The sequence below is a fragment of the Bombyx mori genome, chromosome 1, assembly GCF_030269925.1.
Source record: "Bombyx mori chromosome 1, ASM3026992v2".
NCBI classification, from domain to species: domain Eukaryota; kingdom Metazoa; phylum Arthropoda; class Insecta; order Lepidoptera; family Bombycidae; genus Bombyx; species Bombyx mori.
The window spans coordinates 14,090,552-14,105,785 of record NC_085107.1 but is presented as its reverse complement, the minus strand read 5'-3'; the positions used below and the strand labels follow the sequence as shown (position 1 = coordinate 14,105,785).

At 32.0% G+C, this 15,234-nt stretch overlaps 1 protein-coding gene across 1 annotated transcript; it reads right to left on the bottom strand.

Moving 5' to 3' along the window:
- Positions 1-1,514: 1,514 nt before the first annotated feature.
- On the bottom strand, positions 1,515-14,975 carry LOC101737612 (lysophospholipid acyltransferase 5). The gene is made up of 4 exons (XM_038012123.2): positions 14,790-14,975; positions 11,611-12,330; positions 11,251-11,385; positions 1,515-6,602 (listed from the first exon to the last, which is right to left on the bottom strand). Exons 2-4 carry the CDS (start codon positions 12,317-12,319, stop codon positions 6,001-6,003), a joined length of 1,446 nt encoding a protein of 481 aa, XP_037868051.1. The 5' UTR covers positions 12,320-12,330; positions 14,790-14,975; the 3' UTR covers positions 1,515-6,000.
- Between the last annotated feature and the right edge of the window lie 259 nt (positions 14,976-15,234).

The following is a 15,234-nucleotide window of genomic DNA, read 5'->3' as shown; positions in this document are numbered from 1 at the left end:
ATAGGAGTTCTAAGGTCTCAGTATAGTTACAACGACTGCCCCACCTTTCAAACCAAAACGCATTACTGGTTCACGGCAGAAATAGGCAGGGTGGTGGTATTTACAGGTGCATATCGAAAGAGGTCCTACCACCAGTAATTACGCAAATATAATTTTGCGAGTTTGATTTTTATTACACGATGTTATTTCTTCACCGTGGAAGTCAATCGTGAACTTTTTTTTTCCTACCTATGCTGATAGCCTTGAGAGGCTATTCCAGCTTCACCCTAACGTGTGTAAGTGAGCTCACGGGGCTCAAACCGGGAGTGTTGCTAACACTGACCCTAGCAAGAGTAGTGCTTCGCAGAATCTACCACCGGATCGGAAACGCGACACACATAGAAGATCCGGATCCGAAGAAACTCAGTGGGCTGTGTCTATGGGTACATTTTTTTTTATGAACGTATTTCATTAGAAAAATTTGTACCTGCCGGCGGAATCCGAACACCGATGCATCGCTACATACGAATGCAACGGACGTCTTAACTTTTAGGCCACGACGACTAATTCTCTTATGAATCTTTTTAGTACAGCTATTGAAAGAAGTATTATGCTAAAATGGTTACAAAGTTATCTATAGGTAAATGCATTAGATTTAATAAAAATGAACTGGAAATAGTCAAATTTCAAAAGCATCGTTATCCTATTGTATGTCTCTAAAGTAAGAGAACTTTCTTACTTAGAACCTAAACAGTGAATAAATTAACATTTAAACCACGAACATTTAAAGATCATTAATTCGTTCATGATAGGTACCTGGGGAACGCTATCGTGTTTCTCAAATTACCTATAATGTTTTAAGTTTTTTTTCTTTCTTTAAACCTGCATTCGAAATTTAACTCCTGTTGAAACAGTCACATAACATTCTCAAATGTGGAAATCAACTTTCAATTTCAATAGATCTGTACGCAGTAGAAAAACAAAACTTATGCAATCACAATGTTTTCGATTCTGTTCTTAACTTGTTATTTATCAACATATCGAGGCTACGGTATGTAGGTATACTAATCACAATATACATTGTCTTTTTAATTACAAAAAAATACTTGTTTCATAGTTTAATAAAAGTTTTATTATACCTTTATAATTATGCAATTCAACTCAATTCAGTTTAGCATTTTATATAGTGTTCATACAGATTTTGCCTTTTACGTAACATTAGAACAGTCTCGAATATCAATGTAGACAAAAACAAATTAAATACATTTACGATAATTAAAAGACTGACCTCTGTCTCTATATTCTCTATAAGTGTGGGAAATTTCATACTCTTCCGTCCGCGCAATTTTCGTAAAAAAGAATACAAAGTTTTTGCTTCACGTATTAATATATAGATATTCTAAAATAGGAATAGCTACAGTATATTTTAAATTCAGTTTGACAAATTATTTTGAATAATATATTGAAAGAATAGAGAATTAAGTGTTTATTATAATAATAAAAGTAGTAGGTATCATTTAATAATAATAGTCTCATTAGGTTTTTAATTATATTTATTCATGAAGTATTTTGTTACTACGGTCGATACAAGCCATTAAATATAACACACTAAAGTGACCTGAAGAAGGATGTTGTAATCTTCCAATCGTGACGTATTTTTATTAATTGAATTAAGAGCACATCGGAACGACAAGTACAATAAGTACTCGTTCGCAGAGTCACTATGATAACATCAAAAAGTAATCCTATTGTAACATAATTAATTAAAAGTACCTATAAACCGCAAGAAGTATAAAAAAATTATAACATTACCATTATGTCAATGTCATTGAGCTTAATATTTAATAATAATACGAGAAATCTACATTCCTAATTTCTAAAGAGGACTTCATATCTCCTAATACTAAATTTCAATGTTTATATTTACTTCAAAAGTACGTAATTAATGTTAATGTAAGAATAAATTTATAGATAATAGTTGGTATCATATACTATAATAATGTATACTATAAAGATAAATTTTTAAATAATAAATCACATTAGGTAACAAAAATGTAGGAAAACGTCGAGTGTTTAAAAATAATAAGCTCAACTATTTTAAAAATAACAAACAGCTGTTTGTTACTCGCCATTAGTGTTATAAAGCTACCTAATATAAATCTATTAAAATACACTTATTACTTTTACAGAAAGAAAGTGTTCTATTTATATGTATGTCAACACGAATGATAATTTTCAGAAATCGTACAATACAAATTTCATTCAAAGTAATTTTGAATAGGTTCCAATACAGCAAAAAAAAACGTATTTAGAATCATTAGCTAATACCAAATAAAAATCAAAATATTAATGTTAGTAGGTACTGGGTACCTCTTTAAATATGGATCACTTCGTAGTAGAAGGCGTCGAACCTTCGTATTTTCTGAAAATCTACGGTAGATACAGCAAACAATACTTTTCGGGGCCTTTAATTAATTTACACGCGCTCTTTGTAATCATAAGTGTGACGGCAATAACAGGCTTCCGCTCAGTAGACCAAAAATAAATACTTTTTAGTATAGTACCTTATATGCAAACCATATTCGTGTAAAATACATATCGAGGGGTGAAATGCAATTAAGTTTGAGCGATATTTTTGCAACTTTACAGGAAAGCTGTTTAGAGTTAAAAATATGGAAAAAAAAATAATCACAAAAAACTTATTCAGCTATTTGAATGGTGTAAACTTAAATGAAGTTCAATTTAAAAAAATCGAATTACCGTTACTAATACCAAATAAAACCGACCTTTATTTACAAAGATAAATGTCGCGTATTTAATAAGCGAAACGTCGCTTAAACCAAATAGTCTTTCACCCCTCGAAATACATATATTTTATGTTTTCAATGCGCAGAGACATTTTTTCCAAATTTTTAATTTAATAGATTATTTCGATGCCTCCAATGAATACTACTCTAACTCAAAATTTTGAAATTTTGGTTTTTCACGCAAATCGCTTCACTATGTTAAAAGTATTACAATTAATCATTATCGATGGGGATCGAAGCAAGAGTAAATCAGCTAGTTACACAAAAAAAAAACCATAAATATATCTGCACTAATAAAGATTTTATCAACTTTTTTCGTTTAAACGCTCCTCCTGTAAATCTACGAATTTGGAGTTAGCGTAGTGTTCATTGGAGGCATCGATTTACAGTCTGAAAACTGAATTAAAATTGAAAGAACTTAAAATTAGCACATCCGATTGCGTGCGTTGTCGTTGCAATCTCCGTTCTAGTATATTCCATTACGTATCAATAATAATTCTAGCGCGATAAAGTGTCTGCCGATCAAAAGATGAAGCACGGCCCGCGTCTACCTGTCATCTAAACATATCCTTATTCTGTTAATGTTTCAATATGAGAATATACGAATACTCTTTTATTTATTTTTAAAACAGGTAATATTATTTACAATTAATGAATATGTTAAACTACAGAGTAGACAATTATTGTGAATAACATTAAACACCGAGATTAAGGTAATAAAACTTTATTTCAATTGTATATTTGTCACCTGTTTTATGTAATCTATAATCTATAGCAATCTGCAGATACTTTCAGGAATTCCTGTTACTTTTTTGTTATCTTTGTAATTAAGTGTCAAATACCTAATGTGTGGGCTCATTTAAATGCCATTTAAATACCATACCCATTAAATAGGTTAGTGGTCTAAGAATAAAATGCAAATGAATGCATTCATTAAACTCGCAATATCGGTCAGTAGTTTCAGTCTTACTACGATAATAATTTAAAAGTAACTTAATCATATATATTACACCCACCCTATAATAATTTGTATATATTTGATTTCCGATAAATAAATATTTTGATGACTAATAACAACCAAATGCAGGATAAAAGTGATTAAGTGAATATTAAAATTAGAAATTTTTTAATTACATATCGTAGGTACCTTCTTATATTCAAGGTCTCAAATATTTATTACTTACTTCCTTGTCCGATCTAAATATTTTGGAATAACGCTTACAAATTACGACGTCAAGTAATACAAATTAATTGCACGTTTATCATAGATAATTACAATTTAAGCTTTAATAACTTAAGATCATTGGAAAACTTGACAACCACGCACCTACAGAGCGTAATCAATAAAGTGGCATGCACAATGTACATCTTTAGTAAAGTAGCTCAGTTGTGCGTCAATCTAAGTTCACTTAATGTAAGACTTTATAAGAGTACCTAGGAACCACTGCGAGTCTAAGATACTACCTAGCTTAGGTATCAATGTTCACTAAGAAATGATTTTAATATAAATTTTATTTAGTAGAATACGTGCGCATTTGACAACCAGTGTGCTTAGTGCGAGTTTCTTAACGTTCTCGATAGCGTAAAAGTTAAGCCAATTTAGTGTGCACTTGAAACAGCGCCCCTAGCGGTGAATGTAGGCAAACGATCCCATTCCATACAAATGAGTCGACTAGTATCAAAGCCGGCAATGTGACTTTTGGACAATTATTGGTAAATCAGAAAAACGAATTATTGACTTTGTATTCCATTGGCAGCCACAAAACTCTTCTGAACGACATCTTAGATAAATAACAGGTTAAGTATTAACCTTTATTTAATGCAGGTTTTGAACCGTATTCTTTGAAGGAGACGATTATATTCAAATCAATCTGTATTGACATATCAATAAATTTTTTTTGTCCAAATGCACAGAATGCCACCTTTGATAATAGACGACTCAAATATGAGTTAACTTTTACGCTATCGAGAACGTTAAAAAACTCGCACTGGGCATACTAATCGCGGTGGTGACGGAACCTTGAGCTATTTTCTACAAATTTAAAACTTTAGCAATATTTTATAACAACTAGCCTAGTAGGAGGTATAATGACAATTATTAACATTTCACATTTCCACATGCTTATTGTGTTAAATGAAATAAACCAAAACTAATGTTGCTTTTCGAAATGGTGCAATATTCATATTGACTAGCTGACTGACCAGATATCCCGAACTTTGTTTGAAATAATTTTATGACCATCCAAAACTTCCGGTTTTTGTCTTCTTTAAAGAATTATTGAGACTATTACAATCATTGAAAAAAATTTAATGCTAAAAGCATATTTATTTACATTTATCTGATAAAATATTTTTCATAAGTGGCATAAATAATAAATGTTGCCAGCTATTGTCATTGTCAAGGACGTTTAATATGACTATATTACGAAAACTCGTTTAACTGAATATATTAATATTGGTGTTTTGAGTGTTAGGTGACAGTCTATTATCGTAATTGAATGAAAAAAATATTATATGTACTTTTCTGGAACGATTGATTTTAGTGTCCGTCAAATTACATTTAATGTCCCGCAAATTACACTAATTAAATCGATTCATAAAGAAAGAACTACAAAATAATTGCGAAAGCTGTTTATCCAATGCACTTAAGACTGCAACCTCACGTTTCAATGTAGATGGCGGAATACATGGTGTTACATCTACGAGCTCTGGTACCATGTCGGTGGTAAATTTGACTTGAATAAATAAATTTATAACTTGAATAAATAAGTAAATTTGAGTCAATAAGTAAACTTGTGTCAATCAATTCGGGCAAAAAACGTTGCCGCTTCCTCGGAAGTCTAGGCGGAAGATGCCCACGACCAGCGCTTGTCATTACAATTTGCGTACAGCGTTTTGAAGCAAGCGCTGTATATTCATTTATTTCTCATAAAAGCAACACGTGAATATTTATAATAAAACATTTTTTGGATCTCAAACCTCTTTGGTAACAAACCCGCTTGTAAGACTGGCCACTGTAAGTACCTATCTACCGGCCAAGGTTATCGAATGCGCACGATATCATGAAAATGAAATATTTTTGAATTCTTTGTTTGCATTAGAAAAAAAATCCTGGTTATTTATTAACCGGCCACTGAAAGTTTAAGGAACCTTAATCTACGGGGATCTACTGCCGTTATTTGTAGTTAAACATTATTGATAATTTAATCTATTCTTAATCAGCTCTAACGCGACGGACGCCGGAAGCCTTGATAGCCATTTTTAAGAGGGGCTTATACAAAATGGCCCACGGTAAGAAAAGAACAAATCCTGAGTAATATAAACTCGAGTAAACTCCCCACCATTTCGAGAAGGCCTTCAGATCGAATGGAGCAAGACTCCAGCCCATAAATACAATTGTATACATTTTCAATAAGCCATAGAGCATGTACTTGGTTACATTGTGAGACCATAGTTTGTTGTAAAGCTCCGTTTTAGAAATAATTGGTTCCAGTTCTTTCTCCATGAGCATTATCAGAAATTCGTTGAAGAAGGTCATGTAATAGCCGGACCTGGTTCCGTGCCATAGAGCGAGGAACAGAAGCGTAAAGAACTGACTGAGGTTGCGGTTTCCTAGGAATTTCAGTCGTTTATAAATGTACTCGGCAGCGAAGTGGTTCGTGTTGCAATTGAAGCTGTCGATGTAGTGCTGGAACTTTGTGGCCCCCTCGAATCTCAATAGCTTGATGTTGTTACATCCGTCCCATTTGGAGATCGTCTTACCTTCCGGTGTGGTCTCGACGCCGTTGTAAGACATCCCGAATCTGATGCAAGACGCTGAAGACAATATACAAATATAAGTGTATGTTTTGTTTTTACGTATCATTGCAATACGGTCGTTGATAAAACTACTGTGGGTCGTTTTCAAATTTGGGGCCAAAAGCGAGTTATTTGATTTAATTCTCATAACCTTAATGTTACCGTAATTACAAATACAGTAAATTTGTTGTCATGACAACAGGCACGTGGTCCTATAACTATATATTCGTAAACACTGTTAAATTGGGAGATATACCTACATTAAAAACTACCCCAACTCTCATTCGTATTACTCACTGGTTCGAAATTCAAATTTTAACTTGTTTGCTATTTTTCCGGTAATGCGTGTTGAAATTCGGCAATTTTATTTAATCAGTATATAATACAATAATAAAGGAAAACTAACTGGATATTAGAACATTATTAAAAACAAAAGAAGATTTAGATTTAGATTTCTAAAATTTAAAAAAAAGTTCCTATTTAAATTGTCATCCCTGTTGGCGTTATCAAATGCGTAAAATGAAAAATATAAATGAATATTATATAATATTATCAACAAACGAGTGATTGACTTGATTGTGATGAAGCATTTTTTATTCTGAACATGCATAAATACAAAAAAAAGGAAAATTAGAGAAAGTTTAAATTCATGAAATAGTTACTCTTTGGCCGCAAAATTGACAACGACCCCTGTCTGAATCGTGCAAAATCCGAAACGGCCTCTTATTTGTTTTTTTTTTTTTAAATTGAAGCATGAAATTAATAAAATACGGCTGGATGCAATTCCATTGCGAATAACGTTAATCGAGGCCAAAATAAACGAAAACCAAAACATGTAATATATTTAAAAATAGCATACATTAAAACGAAACTAACGATTTGCCGCGCACTTGCGTTATGATTTGTGTTATGTACCAAATTATAATAACAAAAGAAGTTTAGTTGGCAAAGGGATTTTGCTGTGAATTGAAAACTCAGTTAGTGTAAAATATATTTATGATTCTACGCTTTTCAACGAAGTTTCGTCACGTCCGATGTTATTTATTTTATTTATTACAGTTCATGTAAAATTTACATTGGCGGACTTAATGCCTAAGGCATTCTCTAGTCAACCAAAGGTAGTGCATAGTAAATAGTGGTAGGTGTAATGAAAATTATATTAAATTACAAATACATACACAAAAAATATATATACATACATATAATAGTTTATACAGTATTAAAAGGAATATAAAATTCACTGCATGTTATTCAAACTTTCAAAATACACCGAATGCATTGTTCTAAATTCAGGACGTCAACGCTGTTTATTTCCATCTGGTCATAAATTATTAATGTCGCTGAACCGTTATGTGAATAATGTTAAAATTATTTGATTTATGTTCATGATCACAAAAATAGTAATTGAATGATAATTACATTTTAACATACCTACCTACATCCTAGGAACTTTTTAGAATGTTTTGATATTAGCGCCCAATTTCATATTATGCTTAATTCGGATTTTAAGTTATCATCTTAATTTTTTATTTTATTTTATTAATATTCAAATAATCTTTAAGATATGATTTAATTGATCCAACATGAAAACAAAGTCAAATAAACCATTATAATGATTAATGATATTTTTAATGTATGCCTAAAGTAGTATCAGTATGATAAGACGGTAGATAAATAAAAACCAAGAGTAGATTTCACTGGTATGGACTGCACATACATTGTATAAAGTGAAGTTACGCTAGGTAGCTGGGATTAAGCAACAGGTCATATATGAGTCGACTATTATCAAAGCCGGCAATGTGACTTTTGGACAATTATTGGTAAATCAGAAAAACGAATTATTGACTTTGTATTCCATTGGCAGTCACAAAACTGTTCTGAACGACATCTTACATAAATAGCAGGTTAAGCTAATACTTTATTTAATGCAGGTTTTGAACCGTATTCTTTGAAGGAGACGATTATATTCAAATCAATCTGTATTAACATATCAATAATTTTTTTTTGTCCAAATGCACAGATTTCATAATAGACGACTCATATTTAACAATAACTTCACTTTATACAATGTATGTGCAGTCCATACCAGTGAAATGTACTCTTGATCGATTAAATACTGACTCGATTAAATAAAGTCTTAGAACTGTCGCGGAGTAAGTATATTTGCAAGTCGAGATGTCTATTATTATTTCGTTGCATTGATGCATGAGGTCAGAGCTTGCATGGTTTTAAATGGCTACCGAAGTCCATCGACAATATGAATAACGCTCCACGAACTTTGAGACACACGAGATCAAAATATCTACGTTATAGTCGGTACCAACCGAAACGGAAATACACCTATCAAACGAATCTTCTGCCCTAAAATACCAACAACCCTTTAAAAGCTTTTAATAAAGACGCAAAAATAAACACAAAGATACCCATCCCATAGAAAATCTATGCTTAGGTTAATGTACTTTGTAATCACTACATAGTATAAAACAAAGTCGCTTTCTCTGTTGTCTCTGTTGTCTGTTGTTGTCTTGTATGCTTAAATCTTTAAAACTAAGCAACGGATTTTGATGCGGTTTTTTTAATAGATAGTGATTGAAGAGGAAGTTTTATATGTATAATAACATCCATTAAATAGTGGAGAAATCAATACTAAATTACAGTTTCCGAAGCGAAGCGAGGGCTGATCGCTAGTAAATCAAAGATTAAAATTACTAATACAAACAAAAAATATATAAATATAATAAACACAAAGAGAGACGAGAAAATCAGAGACGATGGGCGCTTGGGGCCCTGATGCAAAGAATTTTTTATCAGAAATCTCCAAACGCTTGAAGGAAGCTACAAGTAAGTACACATGATGCTAAGGCTGGCTGGTACTTTGCACAGAGATTGAATCCGGCTGTCCTACGAGGTAACGCAGCCAGTATCTTGGGAACTGTGCCTTCAAGCGCATTGGAAGATTTGTTTTACTAATTATTATTATTAATGTAAAAAATAAAAATTCGAAATTTTGAAAATAAATAAATTATAAACACAAAAATATTAAGTCAACCGAATAAAAATATTGTATAAGTACCGTAAAATGGGGCGATTAGGGACAAATTCCAACTTTATGAGCAATTTTAAGGTAGTTGTTGATGTATATAATGCTATATCAGGATCAAAATGATTGAGTCTTGGGGGCATCTTTGTTATCTAATTTAAAATTATGCAACTAGCATTCCAGTTTAAGCAAAAAATGCAAAAATAGGTGTAATCCCTATTTACCCGAAAATTGCGGTTAATTGGGACGAAATGAGAAATTTGCTAGGGTTGGCACTACTTTTATTTTTATATATAGTTTTAATTAATTTATTTATTTAGTTGCACCAACAAAGTGATCATCAATAAAAAAAATTGAAAAACTGACAAAAGTACATGGCAGACATCACCTCAATTATAGGTGCAATCGACAGTGCTGATATTTCTATCTGGGCTAAGAGATTAGGTGTGTCGGTTATTTCATGGATTAATCAGATGAATACCCCCACTCTGAACAAATATTAAATATTTTATTATGTATTACTTAGACATTTTTGTCCACCTTGAGATTTCATTGATCTTGTTACATGTCTCTGCAAAATCGACTTACTTATATTAAATTGCTTATCTATTTCAACTAAAGACTTATTCCCAATTTCGCTTCGAATAAACCAGATTTTTACCAACAAATTTAAAAAGTATTGTTATAACTACATAGACAACCCTACAAACCTGTACCTATTTATACTTAGGTCGTTTCCATTTCACGTATTCTCATCCCAATTGACCCCTTTTTCGTTGTTATTTGTACCTAAGACGTCCCCAATATCCCCAAAAACAACAGATTTTTACATGTATTTTTATTTAATCAAATACATTAAAACCAATAACAACTGAGACTTACTTTTAATATATATGCTGGTTCAAACACTAAATAACGTTTATAAATCATAGTCGTCTTCTGTTATTATCGAATAAATAAAAGAGAGCAAAGTTTCTAGCACTAAAATAGTTACCACCACAGGAAGTTAATTTGAAACGCGATTTTTTATAAGTTAGCAGCTATTATCATGCATATTCAGAGTTGTTTTGTGAACTTTCAACATTCTACTATTAAACTACAAAAAATGGAAGATTTTGCAACGAATATAAAACTTATATTGAGCGTCGAAAGATTTTCCCGGTTTTTTCCCGATTCGCCTCTCAATCCCTAATCGCCTCATTTTACCGGTACTTGGAATTCAACGTCATGAGAGTAGGTACCATACTTTTGAAACGTCAAATTAAGCATTGGAACGATAGGTAGTCATTTAAATATATTTATTTATATGAATCACTATCATTTTTGTAAACTGAAAATTGCAACCGTAAAATGCGCCAAAAATATTTTCCTTCACATTTTATTTGTAAATAACAGACCTAGTTCCAAAAAGCTCAACTATTTTAACTAAAGTCGACACAACATTCGCTCATTCCGGCTTTTGAATTATATACATGCCTTCGCAATAATCGTGCGTTTCTATTCAGTGTGTATAGAAAAATTGCATTCAAATTAATAATTATTATGTTCATATAATTTCCAATATTCGCGGTGTATTAGGTGCATATCTTATACTAATATTTATTTAGATAAACATTATATAATCACCTTCAGTGAGTAGCCAGCAAGAGATGTACTTATAGAGAGCAAAGTGTGCCCACATGCCACAATAGAAGTGCCGATAGAAGATCGAAGTCTCCCAGAAATCATCAGATAGCATGTATTTCACATTGAATACGTAAACTGAAAATAAATAGATTATGAAACGGATACAGTAGTTCCATTATGCAGAGGGTGCGTCAGTATTTAATTCAAATTAAATATACACTGAATTGAATATTTGTTTGTAGAATTTTGTAACTGTTTTTGCTGCATATGATCAAACTGTCTCTATCAAAGTATATCTTTCAAAATAGTGATAAAGGAAAACTGTTTAGATCTACGCTGAAGGTAGACTCTGGTTCTTACCTCCCACTTGAAAAGCAATCAAATACCCCAAACCCTGAAGCAATCTCCTTAATGCCTGTTTCTCATACACCTTTGCTTCTTTCTCAACAGGAAACTTGTCCATTACAAAGTCAATATATCGCCGGAACGAAAATATAGGTCCAACTAAGAAGCAGGCAGGAAAGTAAACAAAGCCAATCAATTCTACAAAAGATGGAGCTCTTAATAAAGCAGTCTTCTTATTGTTCTCTGAGAGAGTCTCGCCTTTGATCATTTTCTTTCCATCCCATAAATCAAAGGACAGAGCCATCAGTTTCAATGTCAAAACACAGTGAGGCATGGTCCATGTTATATCATAATCTTCAGACTCTGTGACAATGTAACCAATAAGAAGATAGCCCATATTAAATACAAATGTTATCACTGCATTCATTTTTCCAGCTCCCAAAAACTTTGTGGTCATGTAAATAACAATTGCGGGAATCATATTATGGTACATTGATATTCCAAAATTGAAAAATGCCATATCTACTCCACAAACAATGAAGTATATGTTTCGGTAGTCGAAGAAATCTTTGATATGGTGATGATAAAGTATTGCTATTGGATATCCCATTAGGATCGATATAAGTAGTTTTAGAGCAGGTGCCGTAGTCCCAATTAATTCTGCCAGAAATGGAATCGGGCTGAGACCCACCAGATCCAAAATATATAGAAATATCCCCCACATGGTTCACTCGTCTGCAAAAAATTAAAAACATATTACAACAACTTTGTTAAATTGTAATGTTTTATTTTTAATGGTTTTCTTCAGTCGTTCTGTACTTTTACAACGCATGCTTAAATGGAGAAATTTTTTAAAGACGAAGCTAGCATACATGTTTCTCGATACTCATTATATATAACCTCAATTGAATACATACGAGTATTACAATACAATGAAACTGAAACCATATCTTTATGATTTAGGATATTTTACAGGATATATGACTTTTTTATATTCTTTTATATTTTTACATGGACATCTCTTTTTTTCTCTTTACCTGAGACTTTATTAGTGAAGTTTGTGTTAATTTATAGTACTTTATACATTGTTATGGTGGCAATACAATATTTAGCTCATTCATAATTATCTGTATTGGTTTTCCTACAATCCTTTAAAATTTGTGGCAAGTTATAGATTACAATACATTTTCTCTTTTTCTTTGGCATTGCTAATCTTAAGGAATGTTTCAGGAATGTTTTTTTGGCAGTATTTACTGCATGCCACAATCCCCAAACGACTATAAAGCTTAATCAAACAGATTAAGTTTGGCACTAAGCAATGGCTAGTTTTCAGCTCTAACAAAAATACTTTATAGCCATCCCGGCTTAAAGTACTCAGTGATGAGTGTTGCAGACACGACCATTCTTGATTTTAATTATTATTAACCACCTTTTCAAAAAGAATAACTTCTGCTACACCGATTACTAAAGCTAGTCAATAGCTCAGTACACACATACATTAAGCATGATAGCTGCTTTGTGTAATGCCATCCTCTTCAGTATATTCAGTTCACTATAACGTTTTCTATTTTAAGGTTACAAGAATATTTAACCAAAATTAGTGTGAAAATGAGATATTTCCATGAGAATGATAGCTTGTGAATTCAAATCTAAAAATTTTAGATTGCTTATTTTGTGCATACCATGTATTATATTACATGTTATTCATATATTACAACTATAGGATTTTTTCAGTTTATTTCTAAGTAAAAAGGGATTTATTTAATTTTTGAGTTAACAATTAGTAACTTTTTATATTAATTAATATATATCTATTCTAGCCTCTCCTCAAGACATTTGAAGCAATAATAAAGTAAAAATTATTGTTAAATAATAATTAAATTGTTAAAACAAATCATTGTTTTAAAGCTCAAACTTAATTGCTTAATTACAGTATATAATCAGCTTTTCTTAGGAAAAAAAAAGAGGATCACCAATTGTTTTCAATTTTAAACCCAAATATTTATCTACCATATATTTTTGTTATTAACGGGAAGATATCAAGTTAAGGTACAGTAGTTCCTTTTTTTTTTTTTTTTTTTTTTTTTTTATTGCTTGGATGGGTGGACGAGCTCACAGCCCACCTGGTGTTAAGTGGTTACTGGAGCCCATAGACATCCACAACGTAAATGCGCCACCCACCTTGAGATATAAGTTCTAAGGTCTCAGTATTGTGACAACGGCTACCCCACCCTTCGAACCGAAACGCATTACTGCTTCACGGCGGAAACAGGCGGGGTGGTGGTACCTACCCGTGCGGACTCCCAAGAGGTCCTACCACCAGTGATTACGCAAATTATAATTTTGCGGGTTTGATTTTTATTACACGATGTTATTCCTTCACCGTGGAAGGTAATCGTGAACATTTGTTGAGTACGTATTTCATTAGAAAAATTGGTACCCGCCTGCGGGATTCGAACACCGGTGCATCGCTACACACGAATGCACCGGACGTCTTATCCTTTAGGCCACGACGACTTCAAAACTTCCTAGATTCTCTTGACACCACACCAAAGTGTATGAAGGAGTCCCTCGAGGTAGATTGAGAAACTGCAAAAATCACAGGAATCCACTGCATGTAGGCTATGGAAGTCATTGTGAAAAACCTTAGAGGAGACCTATGTCCAACAATGGAAATTTGTGGGCTAATGATGATTGACACCACATTGTTAATATTCACTTAAGCCATGAAGATAAAGACTGAATTGTTGACAATTTCTAAGCGATTTCTGTTATATGTGGAACAAGCAATGTTCAATTAATGGTGCAGAAATATGATAAGCCTAGAACTCAATTATATACACATATTCAATCAATTTCTACATGTCTACATATTTTGTACTTTTAATGTAAACTATTTCTATCTATTATTTTTAATCGTTTTATTTGGTGAATATTTTTATAAAAAATAATCTAGAATATTCTGATGTGTGTTAACTATGCGTTACCTTTATATTTTATTGAATAAGTGATTATTTTAGATTCAATAGTTATGTAACCCAATTTTAAGAGGTTTATTATATGCGAATGAGCGTTCTACACCTAATTACAAAAATAAGGCGCTCAATATATGAATATTATGTACCTACCACAGTTTGCTTTGAGAATAAACGATAAGCGAATCTTTTTTTGTGTTAAAACAATAATAAACGTACCCTGTTTACTGCTATCTTTCAAATTTCTGTAATCTAAAAAAATTGCTAAGTTTGTAATTACTAATCGCTCACGACACAGGATACTAGTCGGTTACGATCGTGACTTGTAAATGATTTCAATGATATCATGTCCAGTCAATAATATAATATGATACGAAATACGAAGTGAATCAAGAATTCAAAACTGTCTAATCTGACACTTGACAGATCATAAATTTCAGATAGGTATGTGGTGCACTTTAAAAATTTGGAGGTATATTATTGACATAGGGTAATAAAATTATACAGAGACATAAATTTGGTTCCGATTTTTATATTGATCAGAATTTCAAAACATAATTTTTTTAGAGGTAAAGCCCTTTATCTCATTTTTGCCTCTTATACAAAAAACACAGATGGTTAAGATTTTTCGATTTTTCGATTTTTCAATTTTTCAATTTTTCGA